General features: G+C 34.4%; 2 protein-coding genes across 3 annotated transcripts; one reads left to right on the top strand and one right to left on the bottom strand.

The window, feature by feature from the left end:
• On the top strand, nt 6773-14896 carry LOC18766536 (methylmalonate-semialdehyde dehydrogenase [acylating], mitochondrial). The gene is made up of 20 exons (XM_007199725.2): nt 6773-7072; nt 7823-8024; nt 8106-8203; nt 8593-8664; nt 8763-8924; nt 9025-9103; nt 9206-9360; nt 9747-9810; nt 10387-10466; nt 11078-11143; nt 11915-11965; nt 12078-12229; nt 13041-13131; nt 13356-13436; nt 13623-13700; nt 13982-14017; nt 14116-14159; nt 14261-14339; nt 14446-14536; nt 14680-14896. Exons 2-20 carry the CDS (start codon nt 8000-8002, stop codon nt 14790-14792), a joined length of 1617 nt encoding a protein of 538 aa, XP_007199787.1. The 5' UTR covers nt 6773-7072; nt 7823-7999; the 3' UTR covers nt 14793-14896.
• LOC18767109 lies at nt 15560-19278 on the bottom strand. 2 transcript variants are annotated; one of them, XM_020569909.1, is made up of 6 exons: nt 19038-19278; nt 18913-18939; nt 18524-18646; nt 17455-17701; nt 17216-17284; nt 15560-16703 (listed from the first exon to the last, which is right to left on the bottom strand). In XM_020569909.1, exons 1-6 carry the CDS (start codon nt 19091-19093, stop codon nt 15852-15854), a joined length of 1374 nt encoding a protein of 457 aa, XP_020425498.1. In that variant the 5' UTR covers nt 19094-19278; the 3' UTR covers nt 15560-15851. The 2 variants fall into 2 exon arrangements, with proteins under 2 accessions (XP_020425498.1, XP_007201385.2); XM_007201323.2 differs by lacking the exons at nt 18524-18646; nt 18913-18939; nt 19038-19278 and adding an exon at nt 18381-18492.

Raw genomic sequence — 23471 nt, 5'->3', positions numbered from 1 at the left:
ATTGTCATTGCATAACATGGTCTAATTGGGAATTGGCGCCTTTTAAAAATCAAAAGGCCATTTGTTTTCAGTTGCTGTAAGGCTTATTTGAGGTATGAAAACTTTGTGACCAATGTTACTACCGGCAAGTATTTTTGCTTCGATAATTTTATCATACAATTGTGTAATAACTAATCGTGTTCCATTACACAAACCTGAAGATTGATTTAAGTTTCTCAATAGCATGATGGGCATTCCTATTTTTAAAGCTAAATAGTATGAAGGTAAACTATTGAATTCAAGTTTGTTTAAAAATTCTGTAGGATATAAAATAGTAAGGTTTTCAGAATTTTCAGATGATGAGCATAAAGAATCTGAGCTTAAATAAATTCGTTCTTGTCCAGGTAATAAATCAATTGCATAGTTATTTATTTCAGTTACAGTTGTGTTTCGAGGTGTTACAATAGCTCGTTCTCTTAAATAAGTGAAATTGTTGAAATTTCTTTCAAAATTTGGGTATGTTGCTAAAAAAATGGAATGAATAGGATGCGTGTATGAATGTATAAGTAAATCTTGAGGAATTTTGATCCAAGATGCATCTTTATCATTTGGATCATCTATATCAACAATTTGACCATTACCGATGCGCAAAATCCATGCAGCAAAATAATTTATTTTTTGTTTTTCTTCAGTGTTTAATCCATTTTTCGAGAGTCTCATATTTTCTTTTAAATGGAATATTTTTTAAAAAAGGCCATAAATAAGAGCTATTGAGAGAGGCATCTTGTTCCTCCTGGAATAACTGGTAATATTTGTCTGAAATCACCACCCAACAATAAAGGTTTCCCACCAAATGGAACATTGTTATCTAAAGGATTTAAATGTGATAAAATATCAAAAAGTGATTTGTCTAATGCTTCAAAACAATGTTTGTGATTCATAGGAGCTTCGTCCCAAACAATTAACGCGGCTTTTTCAATTAATTTGGCAAGATGAGTTCCTTTTTTTATTTGACATATTGAGCAATTGTTAACAATTAAGGGAATTTTAAATCTAGAGTGAGCTGTTCTACCACCAGGTAATAATAATGATGCTATTCCTGATTAAGCAACAGCTAAAACAATATTTCCTTGGGATCGAATTTTACTTATTATAGTATGCCACAAAAAAAGTTTTTCCTGCTCCTCCATGACCGTGGACAAAAAAGAGGCCTGACATTTTTTCTTTAACAGTTTTTATAACACAATCATATACATCTTTTTTACCTTTGTTAAGTTGTGTAACTAAAATGGAGTGTTCTTTTTCTAATTATTATAATCGTAATTTAATTCTTCTCTAAGCAATTTATTTCTAAGTTCTAACATTCTATATTCATCAGGCATAGGAAGGTGATGCTCCTTTAAAGAGCTGGAAGATACATTGAAAAGCTGTTCTAATTCAAATAAAAGAGAGTTTTTTAATTCAGATTCTGATATAATTAGATTTGGCATTCCGAAAGTTTGTCGTAATTTGTGTAAAATGTCCTCAGACATATTTTGCCAATAAGTGTCAAAAAGAATTTGAGGATTTCCTACATCACAAAATAAAATGATTGTGACAAATAATTGCCTTAATTGAGGACATGTGGCTGTGTTTACAGCATTTGCTAAGGCTTCAATCCATTCTTTATCATCTCCTAACAAACCTAGGGATTTACATGCAGCTTGGTATGATGGTTCTATAATACCATTAACAGTTTTTAGGTCATTAAAGTGAAAAGCCCCTTTTTGCAAATTCAAAAGCATTCTTAAATAATATAATTCACCAGATGTAGGATGTACATAAGCTATTCTACCAAGGGATCCTTTTTTTTTTTTTTCTAGGTTTCCACATCTTAGTGCGAGAATTCCACACAAATTTTGAAGGAAATTCTGCATACGTTAATGTTCGTGCTACATGAAAAGTTTTATTAGCTTCAAACCAACTTGTTAACATGGTATATTCAATATTTTTTCGGTTAACAATTGATTGAAGTGATTGATCATCATTGAAAATAATATTTTATTCTAAAGGTAAATGTATTGGTAATCGTTCAACTGAGAGTTTTCTAAAATGAATAGGATATTGAAACAATCTCCAAACAGCTTCATATGGAGATATGTATCTACAATTTAGATAGGCTAGTATTTCATCTTGTTGGTTCTCTTGGAAAACTACTCTAGCTCTATCTGAATCTTTGTTTATATATTTGAAAAGATATTTTATAAGCATTGATTGACAACAGGATTCAACATTTATATGAGCATTGTATCTATGCAGTAATTTAGAATTGTAAGGTACTACAAAACTATTATCAATTTGTATTCCATTTTTTATCACAAATTTTGTTGGGTCGTCACGGCGTTTGTATACAGGGTAACCATTTGTTTCAAAAATTGTTTCGCTTTTATATTGTTTGGGAAAAGATTAGAACATTTTCCTTCTCGCATACATGGAGAATGATGATTTATTTGTCCACATGGACCATGGATCATAAATTGAGCCACAATATCATAAAGATCATAATTTACAGTTTTGTCTGGTAATTCAGAAGAAATGATAGAATCTATGTCAACTGCTGAATAACATTTATAATTTTGTTTTAACCAGATCAACATGTGAGCATGTGGCAATCCTCTTTTTTGGAATTCGACAGTACAAACATCTGTGTTGATTGGGTGAAAAAAGGGAAAAAAAATTCTTACTTAGTTTTATTATTTAATAAAATGATAAAAATGGAGAGTAGTATAAATGGTGTGTTTTTAAAATTTACCTGCTTCGATTTCTCCAAAAGGTTCTCTTGATTTGATATAATTGATCATATCATCAAGTTTTATTTTAAATAATCTTGAAACTATATCAGGGTGATCTTCTAGTTTGTATCCAGGTTTTGTATTAAACTCTCTTACAATTTCGGGCCATCTAACATTGCAGGTGAAAGTTATAAATAAATCAGGATTTCCATATTGTCTACAAATTGCCATAGCATCGTGATAATTGTTAAGCATGTATCTAGCACTTCCAGTATATGAGCTAGGCAATATCACTCTTTGACGTATGTTATCAGCATCATTATCACCCTTTGAAATTGCATCATAAATGCCTTTATAAACCTCACTTCTTAAATTTTTTTGATTTTTCCTAATATAATCTAATCGATCTTCTTCAAGTGCTGCATAAGTGTCTACTAAAAATTGTTGGAACAATCTTCCACCTTTTAATAATGTATCGAATTGAAACACTCTTTCTTGGATTTGATAAGCTATGAAAGCTCTCATAGGAATTCTTCTTCGTTTAGATTCATGGCTTGTACAATGCCATTTTAAGTCAGGTGTATACCCATCTTCACCAAAAGGAAAAAGAAGAGGATGTTGTAAAGACATGAATTTTGAATTTAATTTTGTCACACGTTTTAACTCTCCACTTTTAAATTCTATTATAATATCTCTATTTGAATAAAAAAGGCCTATATCTCCCACTATTAAACCACCAATTTCATCATATGTTGGTTGTTCATATTGTTTGCTATCATTGGATTGCCTGCCTAACAATGTGATCTTTAGAGGAGGAAGAACCTTTTTCAAATTTATCTCTAATTGTTCGAAAAAGTTTAACCAATTCATTTGTTTGATCAAACATTTGAATTAAACCTCCCACAATGTTTTGATCTAGCTTTTCATTTTTTTGATTACAATTAACTGCATCAAGCCGATTCATAACCTCATTATGGGTATCATATATATATAAAGTTGGGCAAATTTAGGACATTGACCCTCAGGAGGTAGTAAAGAACCCATTAAATGATGAACTTGACCACTGATTTTGAAAACATAAGGGCTTGATCCATTGTTAGTTGATTTATCAATTTTGGCTCCCATTGAAGTAAATGCAAACATAGAATTGTAAACCCTGATATTTTCTCTAAATAATACACTTTTTTTCCCTTTATTAGGATCAAGCAAATTTTCTAAAAAACAAGGTGTTGGTTTTGGACTTTGAAGTTTAATTTTTCTTGTTGGCAACAAAGAGTAAAGAGAGGCTCATTGTTTTTTGATCTTTGTTTAATGGATTCTTGTAATCAAAAAAGTGCACCACAATAAATGCACTTATGATTCTTCTCTCCAAAATCTGCATATTCTTGGATTATTCCTATAGGGGTGTAGAATGGAGAGAATAGAAAACATAAATGTAGGTTATTAGTAATAGAACAATGTAGTTCAAGTTTAGTAGAAAATTTTGAAGGAAAGGGAAACACCCACCTTGCCTATTTCTTTGAAAGATCGCTTGACCTTTACTCATTTGATTAAAACGATGAAATTCAATTTTCATCTATTGCTGTTTCAACTGTATTCACATTGATAGATGATGTACTTTCAACACATTTTTGTCTTTTGTTATCAGCTTGAGAAATGTTTTGATCACTGTTGATGGGAATTTTCTCGCTTGGATGTTTATCATTAATATGAGAAACATTTTTATTTGGGACTTGTATATCATTTGAAATGATGAGATTATGAGGTTCTTGCATGATTTGTTTTCTCATGGTATTTCTAGTTCTCTTCGACATTATCAACGAAGATTTCAATTTCCCAAAAACAAATTGATATCTAGAAAAAAAAACATATATATATATATAAGTAATATTTCACATTATTAATAACATTTAAATTCTAAGAATGCAAAATAAATGTAGAAATATGATGATAGAATTATATAAATGAAAATCTTCCAATGATATAATATTTGCTAATCAATTAGTTATACATGATATGCACAGTTTTTTTGAAAAGTTAGAAAATACTGACCTGTAATGAGAGAATTTGTTAAGCACTTGTAGCAACACATATGCAAAAGCAAGATGATAGCAACAACCTAAAATACATAAGTAGAAGAATAGTTTTTGTTAATAGGTTCAAATCCAAATAATTAAATTGATAAAGAAAAAGTATTTAATTTTATACATCAATTAAATCTCTGTTATTTTATCAAACAACCAACTTCGTTTCATAATGATTAAACAGTATATATGTATTAATATAAAGCCTTGTTAAACCGATATGTATAGTTGAGACATTTAATTGAAAATTTATAATCAACCACGCTCACCAGATTAATAATTTAAATAAAATGCTTAATGAGAACATCAAGGGGAAAATATTTAAAAAAAGGGGAAAATTTTAGCATCAAAGCATATTGAACTTGTATCAATCAACAAAATAAAGATTACTTGTAAATAACTTGTATGCAAGCACAATCGATGAAAATAAAATAAAAAATCTTACAAAATGATTAAAATCAAGTGATTAAGATGACTAATATTGGTTAATGTTAGAAAACAATGAATTGGAAGAGTTTTTATACCTCGAAAATGATAGCAGAATCCAAATGTCTAGTCCCTTACTTTTTGGTGTATCCAAACTGTGAAATAAACAAATGATTGAATTATATTTGGATCGGATATGTGTGTGTATCTACATACATGCATACATATTATAAAGAAAGTACATAGTACGAAATTTTTTATATCACTGTATCATGATTACAAAGCAACGATACTAATTTTTATTCGATCAAAATATATTTGTAGAAAGACACAGCTGCAGAAGAATAAAATATAATATAACAATTCTAGATATCTATTATTTTATCAGACAACCAACTTCGGTTCATAATGATTAAACAGTATATATATATATATATATATATTAATATAAAGCCTTGTTAAATCCATATGTACAATTGAGACATTGAACTCAAAATTTATAATCAACCAAGTTCACCAGATTAATGATTTAGATAAAATGTTCAATGAGAACATCAAAGGGAAAATATTTAAAAGAGGAGAAATTTTTTAGCAATAAAGCATATCCAACTTGTATCAATCAACAAAATAAGGATTACTTCTAAATAACTTGTATGCAAGCATAATCGATGAAAATAAAATATAAAATCTTACAAAATACTTAAAATCAATTGACTAACATGACTAATAATGCTCAATTTAAAAAAACAATGAATTAGAGGGGTTTTTATACCTCGAAAATGACAGCAGAATGCAAATGTCTAGTCCCTTGCTTTTTGGTGTATTCAAGTTGTGAAATAAACAAATAATTGAATTATATTTGGATCGAATCACATTTTTAGAGAAATATAGGTTATCATAGGATGACAAAAAGATGACAAAATTTTCATCACTATATGAAATCCTGCTTATATTTTTAACACCAACATAAATTTAGTTTTGTGTAAACAGCTTCACAATTACAAATATCTATTATTATATCAAAGAATTAACTGAATTCTATAACGATCAAACAATATGCATATATTAATATCAAGCCTAGTTAAACAGATATGCACAGTGAGCATATTTGACTCAAAACTCATAATCAATCAAGCCCACCAAGTCAAGAAATCAAGTGAAATGTTTCCTGAGAACCCCAAAGAAAACCAATAGAGGTTAAGATAAAATCATTGCCAATTTCTATTTTGTTGAAACCTGATTGGTTTTGTTCAAGCATTTTATGGAATTTTAATGAGAGAAGAATAAGGTAACTTTTGGCTACGACATAAACACAACTAAAAAAGAATAGTATAATGATTTAGACCCAACAAAAGAAAAGTACAATGTTGTCGTACTCATCACCTCTTGACCCATCTCTCCAGCTCACTCTATATTGTGTGCACAAAAACAAGACTCAAAAGTCTCTTACACGCCTCTCTCTCTCTCTCTCTCTCTCTCTCTCTCTCTCTCTCTCACACACACACACACACACACACACACAAACACACACAGAGGCACACATAAACAGAGAGACCCATGCACTTCACTTCTCTCTATAAAATCTCTTTCTTTCTAATTGGGTTTGTTGAGCTGAGGCATGGTTGCTGGCCAAATATGGAATAGCCTATTTCATGGTTGTCTACCATTTGAAGGAAATCTTCTTCTTTGGGCAGAGCCCTTCCTGTCCACCAGCTATACCAGTCTCTAGCTCAACACACGGTACTTTGTTTAAGGAGATTAGCCGGTAAAACCCATTTGATCAGTGACAGTGGAAGAGGCTTCAAATTAGAGGTGTGTGCTTGATGGATTTCGTTTTCAGAAATAAATTCTCTGCTCTTGTTTTTGTGAAAAAACTTGGTTTTTATGCTTTGACTGATCTGTTTATGTCACCAATGTTAGCTGTAAGTTTGGTTTGTGTCACCAATTTAATGGGCTTTGCATCATCTCTCACAAACTACACTCTGTTTTTCTCAGACCAGTGGTGATATATTGCTTTGGTGGGAGAACAGAGAAGTCAGAAAAATTAATTGACAATTAAGTAGAAAAATTAATTGACAATTGAGTAAAAAAAATTAAGAATAACAACGCTGGAAATGCCTCAGCGAATCTGTAAGATTTAATCCCTTTCCTAATAAAACTCAAGGGAGCTGGAAAGTGAGCACTTTGGAAGAGCAGAGGAAGATGAGAAGAATGGAAATGAAAAAGGCAAGCAATTCGGTGGAAAAAAAGGTGGTTCTGTAAAACAGTGGAACCCTCCAGATTTAAACAGTGAAAAACCAACAGCTCTACAGTTTTAAATAGAGGCATTTTCGTAATTTTACTGTGCTTAACTACAGTGTTTAGTTGCATTTGCATTAGATTTTAGTATATATAGAATTTGATATGGCCACACCTCAAGGGTATGAAATGTACTTAATCTAAAAAAATATAAAAGAAAACACTCTCCTGAGTGGATTAACATGAAAACTTGGTGTATGCATATACATCGTGCTTCATAGTCAGCAATTAAATTTTTAATCAGAAAGTCCCTCCAATCGACAGGTGGGCCCAGGTGGGTCAGCAAAAATCTTAGCCGTCGGATAACATACGAAGAGATTGATACACTGCAGTTACTCAGTCATCAAGGGTGGCTGTTTCTCGCCAACTGATAAAAGCTTCCAAGTCAGTGACACTTTTCATCAAATTGAGCGAAACGAAAAAACAAGGAAAAAGAAAAAAATGTTGCAGCTTTCAATTCAAAGAGGTATACAAGTTAAAACAAAGATGATTTTGATAAAAAAGATTTGAAATTTGATTGCAACGTATTAATATTGTTGTGTTGCAGTGAGAAATTTGAAGGCTTTGAGGCCTGCGATCTTTGCTCTCAGAAGCTCTCACTTCTCCACAGCTGCCGAGCCGTCTTCCAAGCAGGGTAGCCCTCCGGTAATCAATCTTAGACTGGCTTAGCTCCTGTTTGTTTCCTAGGAAAAATGAACTCTTTCTCGGGAAAATGATGTATCATTCGCACACATGTAGCTTGTAGTTTTGACTATGTATTTTTTATTTTGACGAGTACATGATTTGTTTGTATTCAAGTGGGTTCATGGTTACTGTTACTGAGTAGACTCCGGTTATCATGATTTGTTTGGCTGTTGAGAAAATAGTCTAAAAACGAAAAGATGAAGAGAAATGAAATGGAAGCAGCTGTTGGGATTTTATTTATTTTCTTTTCAGGGGTTCAACTTTTGATTTAACTACCAATTTCAAGTGGAGGAAAGTTCAGATTGGAGAATTCTCATTTAATCTAATTTTAAGTGGTTTTGTTGTATCAGAGCGTTCCCAATCTAATTGGAGGTAGTTTTGTTAAATCACAATCATCTGCGTCCATTGATGTTATCAACCCTGTAAGTGCATCATATGCTTCAGTTCTTCTTTTCTTCTCTCTTGTTGTTAACTTTACAGAATTCATGGTTGTTATCTTGTATTTAAAACTTGGTCATAGGCAACACAAGAAGTTGTTTCACAAGTTCCTTTGACCACAAATGAAGAGTTTAAAGCTGCAGTGTCTGCAGCAAAGCAGGCTTTTCAATCATGGCGCCACACACCAGTTACGGCCCGTCAACGTGTCATGTTCAAGCTCCAAGAGCTTATTCGGAGAGACATTGTAAGTGCGCTGGGTTTGAACTTTGAAATAGTCTTTCTCTGTACATTTAAATAAGGGTACAGTTGGTTGAGTAATACAAATCTCTTTATTCTGTTTTCAGGATAAGCTTGCCTTGAATATTACCACTGAACAGGGAAAGACATTGAAGGATGCACATGGAGATGTATTTCGTGGGCTAGGTCAGTGTTTGTACTTTGTTGTGAATAAGATTCTCTGCAGGATAATTACGGAGTTCAGTGGGTGATGTTGAAGCTCTGAGAATTTATTGGTTTCTTATTCAGAGGTGGTGGAGCATGCTTGTGGTACAGCAACTCTGCAAATGGGGGAGTATGTTTCTAACGTATCAAATGGAATTGACACATACAGTATTAGAGAGCCGCTTGGTGTTTGTGCTGGTATTTGTCCCTTCAACTTTCCGGCAATGATTCCCTTATGGGTGAGCTTACTATCTTCTTCCCCTGTGACATGATTGAATTGAAATGACCATCAGTTTTTCCTTTCCTTTTCATATACATGATTTATCCTTACTATATTTCTCACCTCATTTTGGTTTCTTGTTAAAATTTTATTTAAACATTGTATATTCACCAATCATCTAAATGCTTAAGCATGCTGAAACTGTAATAATGCATCTGATCGAGCAATGAATCCTTCTATCTCTGTCTTTATAGTTGCTTCTCACAAGCACACAAACACCAGGGTTTTTTTAAAATTGTATTTATAAATTTATTTCTTAAATGGTACTTCATTGACTTTCCATTCCTTCAAATAAAGAAAATGAAAACATCAACGGTTTCTAATCCTTTCCTGATTTTATTGCAGATGTTCCCACTTGCAGTTACTTGTGGGAATACCTTTGTCTTAAAGCCATCAGAAAAAGATCCAGGTGATTATGATTTACTTAGAACTCGTGTATCTAGTCCTGGAGCATTACCTCGCTCAAGTTCTTGTTTCATAAAACCATAGAAGCAAGAAAAAGTTCATTAAAAAATTTATTTGCACCCTGATGTTTGTGTTATCATATATCAATCTATATTTCATATATTTGATGATAGATCGTTATAGTTTTTTTTGAGACTGTAGATGTTGTTTCTGTTTGAACTTGTTGAATTTATAACAAGAACTTTGATCTTCAGGAAACTTGAAGGTTGATATTTCGAAACGCTTAATTTCTGCACTGTGCTTAAATAGCATAAATAGGGTAACTTTGCTAAAATATATCAGATGCAAGGATCTTGGGAAATCATCAGTCATATATTGATAGATCCCCTTGGAGGTCATCTTGATTGTCTGACTTGTTACTTTTTTTTTCTTCATTGCATGTACGCTGGTTACAGGATGGTCATTGTGCATTCTAAATTTTCTTTTACATCTATGTTAGGTCAGTTCATGCGTGCATGGATACACTTTAATCTCCATGCTTTTATTTAAAAAGGGATCTGTTATATTTTCTTTTGAGCAGGGGCTTCTGTAATTCTGGCAGAGTTAGCAATGGAGGCTGGTCTGCCTGATGGTGTCTTAAATATTGTTCATGGAACCAATGTATGATTGTTCTCAAACTACTTTTATTAGCCCTACTATACCTTATTGTCTAAGTTGTGCCTAACTAGATGGCCAGATGCTCTCGACGATTCATGTAGGATTTTGATTGATATTTACTCCGAAGATGTTGAAATTTTTATATATATGTATTTTGGATATATTTGCCATCTCATGGGTCATTGGTGAGAATAAAGTAGAAGGATCCACAAAAAGAAGCCAATTTTTTCACTTGCTTGGGGCTGTAGTTTTTTGTGTAAATCATTATTGTGGGCCCCAGATGTTAACAGTGAAGCAGATGACTCGTGATGTCCTTCCCTGTGAAAGAAAGCTTCGCTGCTTCTTTCATTGATAACTTATTATTTCTAAACCCTGTATATATATCTTAGAAATGTAAATGTAGTTTGGTTGCATGAAAAATTGTGAGCAAGAGAAGCTAAGAGTTTTGCACCTGTAAATCCCAACAGTGCTGTATACCATATGTTGTACAGTTGTGTTTATATTTGCAATGATTTTTCCAAAGACAACTTTTGAATTTTTTGGAAGCTTTCATATCAGAAGTTTGGTACCTCTACTGGAATCGGTTTCCCTGAATGTATATTACATTGTGGCAGGATATTGTCAATGCAATTTGTGATGACGAGGATATAAAAGCTGTATCATTTGTGGGTTCTAATACTGTAAGTTTTCTCACAGTGATTACATCCATATTCCAATTTCTGTATGTACTTTTATGTATAGTTTTATCATCTTAATCTGGAACGTTAAGTTAACAACACTAATAGTCCTTGTAGTCTTAACATTCTGGACCGTTATGCGTGTTTCAATTTATTTTCAGTCCCAAAAAGAAATTAAAAATACCTGAACTCGATTGTTATTCCAATATGTAGCTAACTATTGTGGTTTTCATGTTGTACTCACCACCCCTACATAAAGTCTTCAATTCAGTTGATAGCCATATCACGTCACTGAGAATTTCTTATGAACTCATAGTTTGTTTGTGGAAGCGATTTTAGTGTCAAAGTAGACCCCAATATGTTTACTTTAGGATGTAAAGTTGCTTAGAGTTAGAAGTATGATAACAATTTAAGTTTTCTCTTTTGAAATTATTTTTCCAGACATTTTTTTAGCAAGACAAATTCGAATGTTGCTTTGAGTGATTAATTTGTTGGTTTCTGTTCTGACACCTTTAATTTGTTCCAACAATTGTTTGTTGACTTACAGAATAAATATATCGGGTTTAATATTTCTATTCTTACCTTGGTTGTGAACTTTTGTTCAGACCTATAAGTTTGCATGTCAACCGCTATGTTTCTGGTACAAAGGAGCATGCTCTTATCATATTTAATTTTTTGAAAGGAAAAATTCTTCTTCTTTTTGCAATTTTATTGTGATGTATCAGTTGGTCTAGCTATACTCTTACACAATGTTTTTATGTTTACATCACAAAGGCTGGCATGCACATATATTCAAGAGCATCAGCAAAAGGGAAACGTGTTCAGGTAAGTCCGCTTTGTATTTAACTGTTTCTCTTATGAGCCAAATGGTGGCTTTCATACCTTTGTGCCAGTTGAAAGTGAAATGAATTGGTTACCTGGGTAACTACTTTTCCAGTCTAATATGGGGGCAAAAAACCATGCAATTGTCATGCCTGATGCAAGTGCTGATGCTACTATGAATGCTTTAGTTGCTGCTGGCTTTGGTGCTGCAGGACAACGGTGCATGGCACTCAGCACAGTTGTCTTTGTTGGAGGTTCAAAGTCATGGTACTATGTTTTTTTTTTTCCATATGTTTAGTTTCATTAAGGTTTATTATGCCTTCCACATTCGCGTATCCTTTTCTTTGAAGGTTGAAAGTTTTAAACTTACCTTCGGAGTGTTACCAAAGTTATTGACCTTCGATGTCCTTACCTTTTCAAATCAATCTCCACTTGCTGCTCTGGCAATGTTCTATGTTCTAAAAGGCTTCTCCAAAAAGAGTTAAGTGGTGCTTGAGAAGACCAAAAACCAATATTCACCCTTATTCTGTTTCCTAGAAGACTCCTCTAAAAAAACATATCCAAGATAAGGTTTTAGTAGAACCTTATCTAACCTTCATGTAGATTCAAAATAAAAACATTACACTTTCCTCACTTAGGAAAATGGCTTTAGACATTTGCAGTATCTGAATTATGCGTGTTAACCATCCCTGTTGTGACAAGTCTTATCCTCCTGAAAGCTTCTTTTAAATTTATTAAAAAACACAATGTAAAAGCAGACTAGGAAATGAACATGATTAAGTTCCAATTCTTTGTTATCTATTTTAGGGTAAATGAATTCAATTCTGTACCCACCTTATTAGTATCTATTAATGCTTAGTAAAATAAGTATCAGTTCTATGGAATGTTTTAAGAAGTGACCTACATTCTGTCGTTGAAGTTTTTTGTTTTGTTTTGTATTTTTTCTCAATCATTGGTGTCCCAGATATCTTGTTATTTCCATGTAATCTAGGCGTTTTTAAAATTTTTAAAAAAGAAAAAGAAAAAGAAAATTGAGTTTGAAGACTGACATTAGATTTTAACTATAAAACTCTTCCAGGGAGAACAAACTTGTGGAAGCTGCCAAAGCTCTGAAAGTAAGTGCTGGAACAGAACCTGATGCTGACCTTGGTCCCGTAATTAGCAAACAAGTAAGCACTTTAAAAGTCTTTTTTTCCTTTTTCCTCCCGTTCCCAGAATACCAATTAGGTTACCAAAGAGTGACATTGTTTAAGTCTTCTTTCTATAAATTATCCACATTTACATGAATGACTAACGAAATAACATATTAGTTGTTAAAGTGCATGCTCATGTGGTTGACATTGGCTTCACTCTTTAGTTTCTGTTAATGAATTTTTACTGGATTCGTTCACAGGCAAAGGAACGGATATGCAAATTAATCCAGTCTGGTGTTGAAAGTGGTGCAAAGCTATTGCTTGATGGCAGAAATATAGCGGTAGCGTTTTATATTTTGATGCTTCCCACTTATTGCTAACTTGCTAGCACAAAATAGTTTTGACATTTTAATGATAAGTCTCTCCCCTCTCTATGTTATATTAGATAGTTAGTGTGCTTGCCAGACTCAGTTTTTCTAAAGAGAAACTGGTCACTTATCTACTTATTCATCATTGGTAACAAACAGGTTCCAGGATATGAGCATGGAAATTTCATTGGCCCCACGATCTTATCAAATGTTACAGCTGACATGGAGTGCCACAAGGTATCTTTTTTTTTTTTTTTCCTTCAGATTTTTAGTCTCTTTCCCTTTCAAATTTTCCATTATATTTTCAAAACAGATGGTGGTTGTTGGCTACCCAGTAGGGGTTGCCTTTCCATTAAACAGACCCAAGGTCTTAGGCACATATTTGGTAGGATACCAAGAGATTCAGCACCTTGTATTTGTTTGTTTATGTTGATATGGACTGAAATTTCTAAGGATGAAAATCAATTGAATCTTTATGTTGGAAGGAACTTGATTATTTTCTGCCTTCTTTTGTGCAGGAAGAAATTTTTGGTCCGGTTCTTCTTTGCTTGGAGGTATGTTGATTGACTGAATTCCTGTTTCTTTGCCTGTCATCTTTCTCCTTGCGTGGTATGGAGGTTGTTAACACATCCTTTGTTCTTCTTAATGTCAGGCTGACAGCTTAGAAGAGGCAATAAGCTTTGTTAACAGAAACAAGTACTAATTATTGCTTCTCTTGTTGCCTTAAATAGCATTAGTTTTGAAGAGATATTTTATGCGGTTTACATGAGTATTTTTTATTTTTATTTTTATAACAGATATGGCAATGGAGCTTCTATTTTTACTACATCTGGGGTAGCTGCAAGGAAATTTCAGACTGAGATAGAGGCTGGACAGGTAAACTAAGTCTTTTGAGCATCTGCTGCTGCTGAATTTGCAAGATAATATGGCAAATAAAGATACACTTTATATCACTCTCTAACTTGTTTTGAGTATGAAATAGGTTGGAATCAACGTTCCTATTCCAGTTCCCTTGCCATTTTTCTCTTTTACTGGCAACAAGGCATCTTTTGCAGGCGATCTGAATTTCTATGGTAAAATATCTCTTCCACCTGTTACTCAACTCTTTTTATGATGGTAGCAATCTGTTTTTGAGTAGTTATTGTTCAAACGATGGTTGTATAGAATGAATTATTTCGTTCTGGTAAATTATCAAGAGTTTTTGTATGCATTACAGGTAAGGCTGGTGTTAACTTTTTCACCCAGATCAAAACAGTAACTCAGCAGTGGAAGAATTTACCCGGCAGCGGTGTAGTTAATCTCGCGATGCCAACTTCTCAGAAGGCATAGTTACCGTGATTACAAACATACATGTCCCTTTCTGGAACTCATCTGAACAATACAATAAATCAATGTCAAGGTTGTCTTCCTGTTATATTTTGTGCTTTCTTCCGCATTTGGTTTCTTCGTTTCGAGGCTCTCGTTTTTCTTTTTACTGTGGTAGTTCCTTTTGTGAGGTGGGGGTTTCGATACGGCAAAACATATGTTTAAGCAAGAAATTGTACTCATTAAAAAGAGGTGAACTAGCACACTTAGTTAAATTATGGCCAGATGAGGGAATGAATGGTCCAACTGGTCATACTCATTCCGGAACGCAGTCAAAAGACGAAATTTGGCTTAACGAATTACTGTAAGGAGTTTCACCAAAATGTTAACTAAATAATTTTTAAAAGTTGATGAAGAATTGAATTAATATTCATCCAAACCAAACATTCCCCCAGGGAAAATAGTATCATTTCTACCTTGTGCTATTTCCGAACAATAATATAATGACAAATAAAATAATTTTTTTACGTGTCATGGCGTTATTAATCAGGATAGGAAAACGTTGCATGTAAGTTTTTTTTCACTTCAGTAGACCTGTATGATTCATAGTGACGCTGTCGGCAGATGAATCTAAAAGTCGAGTTGTTTCGAAAAAGCAAAAGAAAAATATTAAAAATGAGAACAAGACTAGCTCTCTACGGGGCGAGTATTGAGACAACCTGAAATTGCTAATGTCATTGTCAACTAGCATCCAGAAGAAACCAATTAAAAATTATAAGTGAAACATGATAGAAAACAATCTGGAATATGGCATAAAAGAGGTCCATTGATTGTTAAAATATTTTATAGGTTTTTTTTTTCCCGAATACAAGCTATAATTGGAATTATAAGGGGAAAGAAGATTTCTAATACACACTACTCCGGTGCCATAGGAACCTGAGACCATTGGTCTTCAACTCAATTCCATTGGACTGACCCAGTTGGCAACAATTTATTGCTTTGAATTCATGTAAAACGAGTTTAGTGGGTTGTGGTGTGATGGTGCCGATTTATGTTCCACAAAAACTCATTCTTCCTTAGAACTTAATTTGGGTTCTGTTGTCGTTGTTGCATCTTTTTCTGGTGTTTTCTGCCATTGAGATGCGATGCCATGACAATCTCATTGGGGCAGTGCACATTACAAACATTGCACGATAGAGTTAAATCCTTCATGCTTGGAACTTCAATCGGGTTTCCTTGTTGGCTTCCATTGATGGATGCAACTTCTGCTGGCTCCTCTTTAGATTTATAAGAAGTCTTTGTCCCTGAAGCTGGAATGCTATTTTTCTGACTTTGCGCCTTTTCATCTATAATAACTTTTTGTTTTGATGCACTGCTTGTTGGCCGCTTTCCTGGCTCCTCCTCTTTGCGTTGATGAGATTCCTTTGACTCCGGGGGAATTTTCGGCGCAAATGGCCAGCTCTTTGCTTTCAATGCCTCACATGCCACCTTGTGTTTTCTGCCTTGGAGGTGGGAGTTTAAAGTTGCTTCACTTTGAGTTGTTAGCTGACAGAGAGCACAAGTCCACTCTTTCTGGACATTTTGGGAAGACTCAAGAACTTCTCTACCTGTTGCAACCTCAACTGATTTTTCTTTAGTCTCGATGACCGCAAATGTACCGTTTTCCGTTTGAGTGAGCTTAGCTTCAGCCTGGTTCTCTATTTTCAGTTTCTCATATACAGCCTTGTGTATTTTACCGTCCGGGTGGGAGTTAAAAGTTGTACCACTTTGGGTTGTTACCTGACTGAATGCACTTGTCCACTCCTCAACGTTCTTTGAAGGTGGAGTGTTCAGAACTCCTCTCTCTGATGCAACCCCAATGGCTTTTTCTTCAATATCCATACTGGGAAATCTGCTGTTTTCAGTTCCAGTGAGATTAGGCTCTGCCTGACTAACCTGCAAATGCAATGAAGATGAGGTCCAAAAGAAAATTGTTTTACCGCATCCAGTCTTCATAGCATACAAAATTCTATTCTCTCTTTAAATCAAGCATAGTTCAAAATCAAAATGAAATTCTGAGTCAGAAGAAGTAGACAGAGAAACCTGTTAAATTCAGAGAGACGGGCTAGTGGCCCACTACTAACAACACCGATATTGTCCCCAACTTAACCACCTACAAAGCCCAGTAGATGTGGGGTTTTATCACAAAAGGCCTCGGTATTATTAGTACTAGAACCATTCATTATATTTTGTATTTTATTTAGTCAAGTTTCCGATATGGGACTTAATATTCTTCAACAAAACCTAGTCAGAAGAAGTAAACAGAGAAACCCAGAATTCAGGGGTTATTGCAACGATCACAGTTTTAAAATTTCATCTATGAAAAGACATCAACTACAAACCACTGGGGTGTATAGAACGTGTAATGAAAATTGTATGAGTTGCATCAGGGATCTCACACAGTGTACCTCTTTCTTCTCCAGAGATGAAACTGCTTTCAACTCTTTCTCATCGGGATTTGACTTTGTTCTCTCAGACTGAAGGAAAAAAGTATTATTAGTCCATCTCTGACAACGATTCTCTAGAATATGTTTTTCCACAGGTCAAAGCATTTATACTAGTGCACACACCTCTAGGCATATTCTAAAAACTAATTTATTCCTATGATACAACAACATATTTTCTTCACCAAGTTCGAACTACTTACTTTGGAAGCAACAATTTTTTCCAGAGCTTCAGTTCCATTCTCCTTCACATATCTCTCCACCTCGGCAAGAAAATTGTCTCTGCTGAACGAGGATTTCTTCCGCTTGTTGAACCAGTTGATAACAATTTGGAGGTCCATGGACAGGCATGGACAGATTAGGTGTTTATAGACATAAAAAGCTCCATCGAAATGAGGTATCACCATACAGAAGACGATCATGAGCCTAATATATGGCCACAGAGGGAGCCTGACAGGTACAGCAATGGAAAATTAAGAAACATTGAAACAAATTTTATAGCTCCTCACGATCATTGAACAATGAAAAGTTAAAACAAATGTCAGCACTATGCCCAAAAGGAATTAACTGATATCTAACTCTCTAGATTTGATATGTGGCATTTGCCGGAACAAAAATTCTGAAGCTGAACGAATAAATTACAACCATTTCATAAGTTTGAATTGAATTAGAAAAAAGCAATGAGAAGAATTTTAAATAATCCTATTCTTTAGGCATGCTTTCATATAGGTAAAACGATTGTATATAAAAAGTGTGTTTTACCACCAAATGTGACCATATAATTGTGAATGTATTACCAGAAAGCTACCACATAATAGATCACAACCATCTTAAAAGGTAACTTCAAAATTATTTATGAGACTGTTTTGTCTCAATAATACCACAATGAATGGATATGCCACACAAATTCACTTCTGAAAATTCCATACTAGCCACAAGATTCTGGCTTTTGAGAACAGCCAGATTGTGAAAATTTCTGCTCTCCTTTTGATTATAGTGAAGGCTAGGAAATCTTTGAAATTCCTTTTTCAATTTTATTACGGCTTCTCCATTTGTTTCCCTTCTATGTACTAAGAAACAAATATTATGGACAACCAAATTAATTGGGCAAAATTTGGGGGAAACTCACATTCCAGAAGGGCTTTCATAGTAACTTGGCTGAAACTTCAGTTAAAAGCTTCTGTTGCCTAAAATATGCAAGGTTTCAACTTTTGTATTCATTTATTTGGAAACCAGAAAAAGCAAATGCAATAAACTAAACAACAGAATTACCATTTTAGGAGCTTCATAGATGCACGTTCTAATAGCAGAATCAATGAGAAGACAACCCAATAAGTATTCAACTTCACAGAATCTGAAACAGAATTGGCCTCAATCGCCCTAATGGAACAACATCTATCAAAAAACAATCAACACAGTATCAACATTAGTAAAAAATAAAATCATTATCAAAAGCATCATCATCATAAAATGCAATATCGAAAAATTACTTTCATTTTGGTAGACAAAAGAAACAGAAAGAAAAAAAAAAGGAAAACCCATTTCCATAGATGCTAAAGTGAACACTAGTAGGATTTGTCCCAAGAAAAAAACACTAGTAGGATGAAAACACAGTTTCTTCAAAATAAAATAAAAATGTGTGTGGGGGCAGAGAGGCTTACAAAGGATACACCAGAGCAAGTAGAGGCCTGCAGAAAAAGAATCACAAACAACATGAAATGATGAACAAGAACATTTGCTCAACTCAACTGTACCAAGATTTTCATTCTCTTAGAAAAAAGCATACCACGCAAGAACATCAAAGCATCGAAGTAAAAATGCAACAAAACCCACAAAGCCCATCTTGAACTTCAGCTTCTTTGTATGGTTTCCTTGTCGTTGTCGTCCTCAGCTTTGAAATCGGAATTTGAATGACCTGGAGAAGAAAACCTTGTGAAGAAGCAAGACTTGTCCGTACAGCGTGGAACTTTTGTCCAGAGTTTAGTTTATAATAAAGGTAAAGTTTTCCATGCCACTGGAAAGTCAGTCGTCCGAAAAGAAAAAGGAAAAATATAAAATATAAAATATAAAAAAATGAAACGCCAGCAGCCGCGTTTGCAAAATGAGTAAAAAAAGATTTAATTACTGTTTTATCCCTGAAACAGGGCGCTCGATCTCACATTATTTTTTAAAACTGAAATTTGCTCATTTAATCATCAAAATCTCTAAAAATACTGAAATTTTCTCACTTTATTACTTTTGTCAATTTCCATCAACAAAACTAGGAGTGGATGTGGTCTGGTTCGGTCTGATTTTCACATCAAATTGAAATCGGATACGGAACTATTTAATCGGTCTAGTTTTAGTATATAAAAAAAATTTGAAACTGACTGATTTGGTTTGAACCAGTTCTTATCTGATTTCCAATTTTTTTTAGTTTTGGACCGGATTATTATTATTTTTATACATATTCCAACTAAAATTTTAATTTTTGGGCTTGAAAATTTACAAATTATCCAATTTCATACAAAGAGAGATATTGAGCGTAGAAAATGGAGATTTTCTGAAGTTGAACTTGGGAAAATATTAGTTATGAGATTAAAAAATGTAACATTGAATTTAAATAATTTTGTAAAAAAATTAAAAATATACACAACTGGTCTAGTCCAGTTCGATTTGGTAAGGTGTGAAATTGGAACTAGAACCAGTTGGAATCAGTCTGGTCCGGTTTGATGTCGGTTTGTTGACTTTTTTAGTCAACCAATTTTTTCCCCCTTTTTTTTCATCTGGTCTGGCTCGATGTTTCGATTTTCCGACCTCGATGCCCACCCACTGTTAACTGTGCTGACGTGGCATGTGTATTTTTGTAATTTTAGCTATTAAAAAAACAAAAGATGTGTTTTGTTTACTAAAAAAAAACATAAGTGAACATAAGCTTAAAAATGCCGATGGGGTCTGATATAGTGGAAAATGATCTTAACTTGTAAAATAGCGGTCTCAAGTTCGAAACCCTCTGGCATCTTGGTATTGTATATGTGAGCAATGGCTGATCCAGGAATTTTTATAAGGGTAGGCTAAATTTTTTTTATATACAAGAAATATATTATAAGTATTTTTTCTCTTGAAACAAAAATGTGAATAAAATTTTATAAATCAAACAAGCCCACATTACAAGCAAATATAATACGAAGAAGTATAAAATATAAATAAATACCAAATTACAAACATTGTCCAACTTCAAAAAAATATGGTCGATTGCAAAAAAATTTAAAGAGCTTACCTAGTGAAGTGGAACCCTTCTCTCTTTGAGTGTATCAAAATATTTGATTATTGAATCTGAATTAATATTAACATAAAGCTCTTCTTGTTAGCGAGATCCTAGCTTAATTAGAATATTTATTTCCTAGTTTATTATGATTATATTTCTTTCCTTTTTATACAGATATTGTGTAATTAGGTTTTTATCTTGTTTCATAGTTTGACTCTACTAGGGTTACATCCTTGTACTATAAATACCTTCTTTCGGAGAATGAAATATAACCTGAAAAATATTCTACCAATATTGTTTGACTTGACATCAGAGCCAACTTTTATGATGACCTATGTGTTGTGCCCACCCGTGCTTTATCCCCATACATATATATATATATATATATATTTCTCTACCTGTGCCGTGTATGCCCTCCTGGGTTTGTGTGTTGTGTTGTCGTGTTCGTGCCTCTACTATGTTCGTGCCATTCCTGTCTTCGTGCATCTGTCGTATTTGTGCCTTTGCTGTGTTCCGCTGTGTACTCTGCTGTCTTCGTGCATCTGCCGTATTTGTGCCTTCACTGTGTTCCGCTGTGTACTCTGCTGTCTTCGTGCATCTGCCGTTATTTGTGCCTTTGCTGTGTTCCGCTGTGTACTATGCCATGATCTGTTGAATTTCTGCTGCAATTATAAGTGATAAATCCATTATTTGTGTTATTGCTGCTGCCTCTGTAAATTTGTGTGTTTCTGATTCTATTCTAGGTACTGGCTCCAATACTTGGATAATTGACACTGGTGTTTCTGATCATATAACTTATAATGCTAAATTTTTTGATGAGTTGTCTAGTAACACTTGTGACCCATACACAACTAGTGCTAATGGCTTGCCCTCTCCAATTACTGGTGAGGGTACAATCTCTCTCACTCTTACTCTGTCCTTGTCTCGTGCATTACTAGTTCCCAATATCCATTGTAACTTGTTATCTGTTAGTCTATTACTTGATACTCTTAATGCTTTTGCTACTTTCTATCCTACGCATTGCTCTTTTCAGGATCTCAAGACTCACGAGACGATTGGGTATGGTAAACAGATAGGGGGTTACATTATTTGACATTGCCTTCTGCACCAGTTCGTGATCGTGTCGTTAATATTATTCAACGTTGCAGTGTCAAAGATAAACAACAAATTTGGTTATAGCATCGTCGCTTGGGACACCCGTCATTTGGTTACCTTAAGCATTTGTTTCCATCTTTATTCCGCTCTTGTGATGAGTCCAGTTTTAAATGTGAGACATGTATTTTGGCCAAAAGTCATCGCACTGTGTTTTCTTTGAGTGACAGTAAAGCTGCAAAGCCTTTTGATTTAGTGCATTCCGATGTGGAGGGTCCGGCTCGCGTTACTTCGAACGGATTTCGTTAGTTCGTCACATTTATTGATGATTGTACCCGACTAACTTGGGTTTTCTTGCTGAAAAATAAACATGATGTTGCTTCCATACTTCCAGAGTTCTGTACTATGGTGTCTACTCAGTTTCATGCTCGGGTCAAAATATTCCAAACTGATAACGGAGGCGAATATGTGAATAACACTTTGACATCTTTCTTCCGTGCTCAACGTATTATTCACCAAACGACAACCCCATTTACTCCTCAGCAGAATGGTGTGTCTGAACTCAAGAATCGTCAGTTACTTGAAGTTGCCCGCTCTCTTATGTTGGACATGTCTGTTCCCCATCATCTTTGGGAGCATGCTGTTTTATCTGCTGCTTATATGATTAATCGTACTCCTAGCAGGGTTCTTGATTTTAAGACTCCACATGATGTGCTTGGTGACCATGTTTCCTCTGTCTCAGTCTCCAAGTTGCCCCCTAAAATTTTTGGGTGTGTGTTGCCTATGTTCATGTCTACTCTCATCAACGGAGTAAACTTGATCATTGTGCTCTGCGATGTGTCTTTATTGGTTACTCTTCTACTCATAAAGGTTATAAGTGCTATCATCCAGCTACCCAGAAGGTGCATGTTACTTTGGACATGACTTTTCATGAAGAAGCGCCCTATTATGTCTCTCCCTCCTCTCCAATTTAGGGGGAGAGGGGGAGTGAATTGGAGAGTCTTGGATTGGAGAATGATGTGTTTGAAGATACTGCTCTCGGGAAGGAAACGATCTGTCGCATTGAAGCAAGTGACCGGTTGCCCATATCTGATGATGAAACTTATGGTCCCTGTGAAGAAATGACTGATCGCCCTTTGGAACTCGACCAGTCACCCATATCTGGACATGAAGCAGGTGCTCTCGATGTCGAAACGACCGGTCACACTGAAGCAAGTGACCAGTTGCTTGTATCTGAAAATAATTACAGTTATTCTTGTATGGATGAGTTCAATGCAATACCCCCATCTGCCCCGCCAGTGCCCTAATCGGCTCGTGATAGTGAATCAAATAAGGTAATTTCTAATGATATATCTGTGTCAGCTTATCAGTTATCCCCACGAACCACTCGTGGGAAACTTAAAATAAAATATTCTCCTGATATACATGCCAAGTCTAAATATCTCATTAGCCATTATGTGTCAACTCATCGTTTGTCTAAGTCATATGCATCATATTTGTGTCAATTATCTAGTGTATGTGTGTCAACTAAGCTGCAGGATGCTTTATCTAACCCCAAATGGATGGATGCCATGAATGTTGAAATGGATGCCTTGAACAAGAATGAAACATGGGATTTAGTTCCTTTGCCACGAGGGAAGAAAGCTGTTGGATGCAGATGGGTGTTTACTTTGAAGCATAAAGTTGATGGTTCCATTGATCGTTACAAGGCTAGATTGGTAGCAAAGGGTTATACTCAGACTTATGGAGTGGATTATTTGGAGACCTTTGCTCCAATGGCAAAGCTCAATACTATGCGTGTACTATTGTCCCTGGCTCCTAACTGCGACTGGCCTTTATTACAATTCGATGTCAAAAATGTGTTTCTACATGGTGACCTCA

This window comes from Prunus persica, chromosome G8 (assembly GCF_000346465.2).
Source record: "Prunus persica cultivar Lovell chromosome G8, Prunus_persica_NCBIv2, whole genome shotgun sequence".
In the NCBI taxonomy this organism is placed as follows: Eukaryota; Viridiplantae; Streptophyta; class Magnoliopsida; order Rosales; family Rosaceae; genus Prunus; species Prunus persica.
This window is presented reverse-complemented; position numbering and strand designations above follow the sequence as displayed.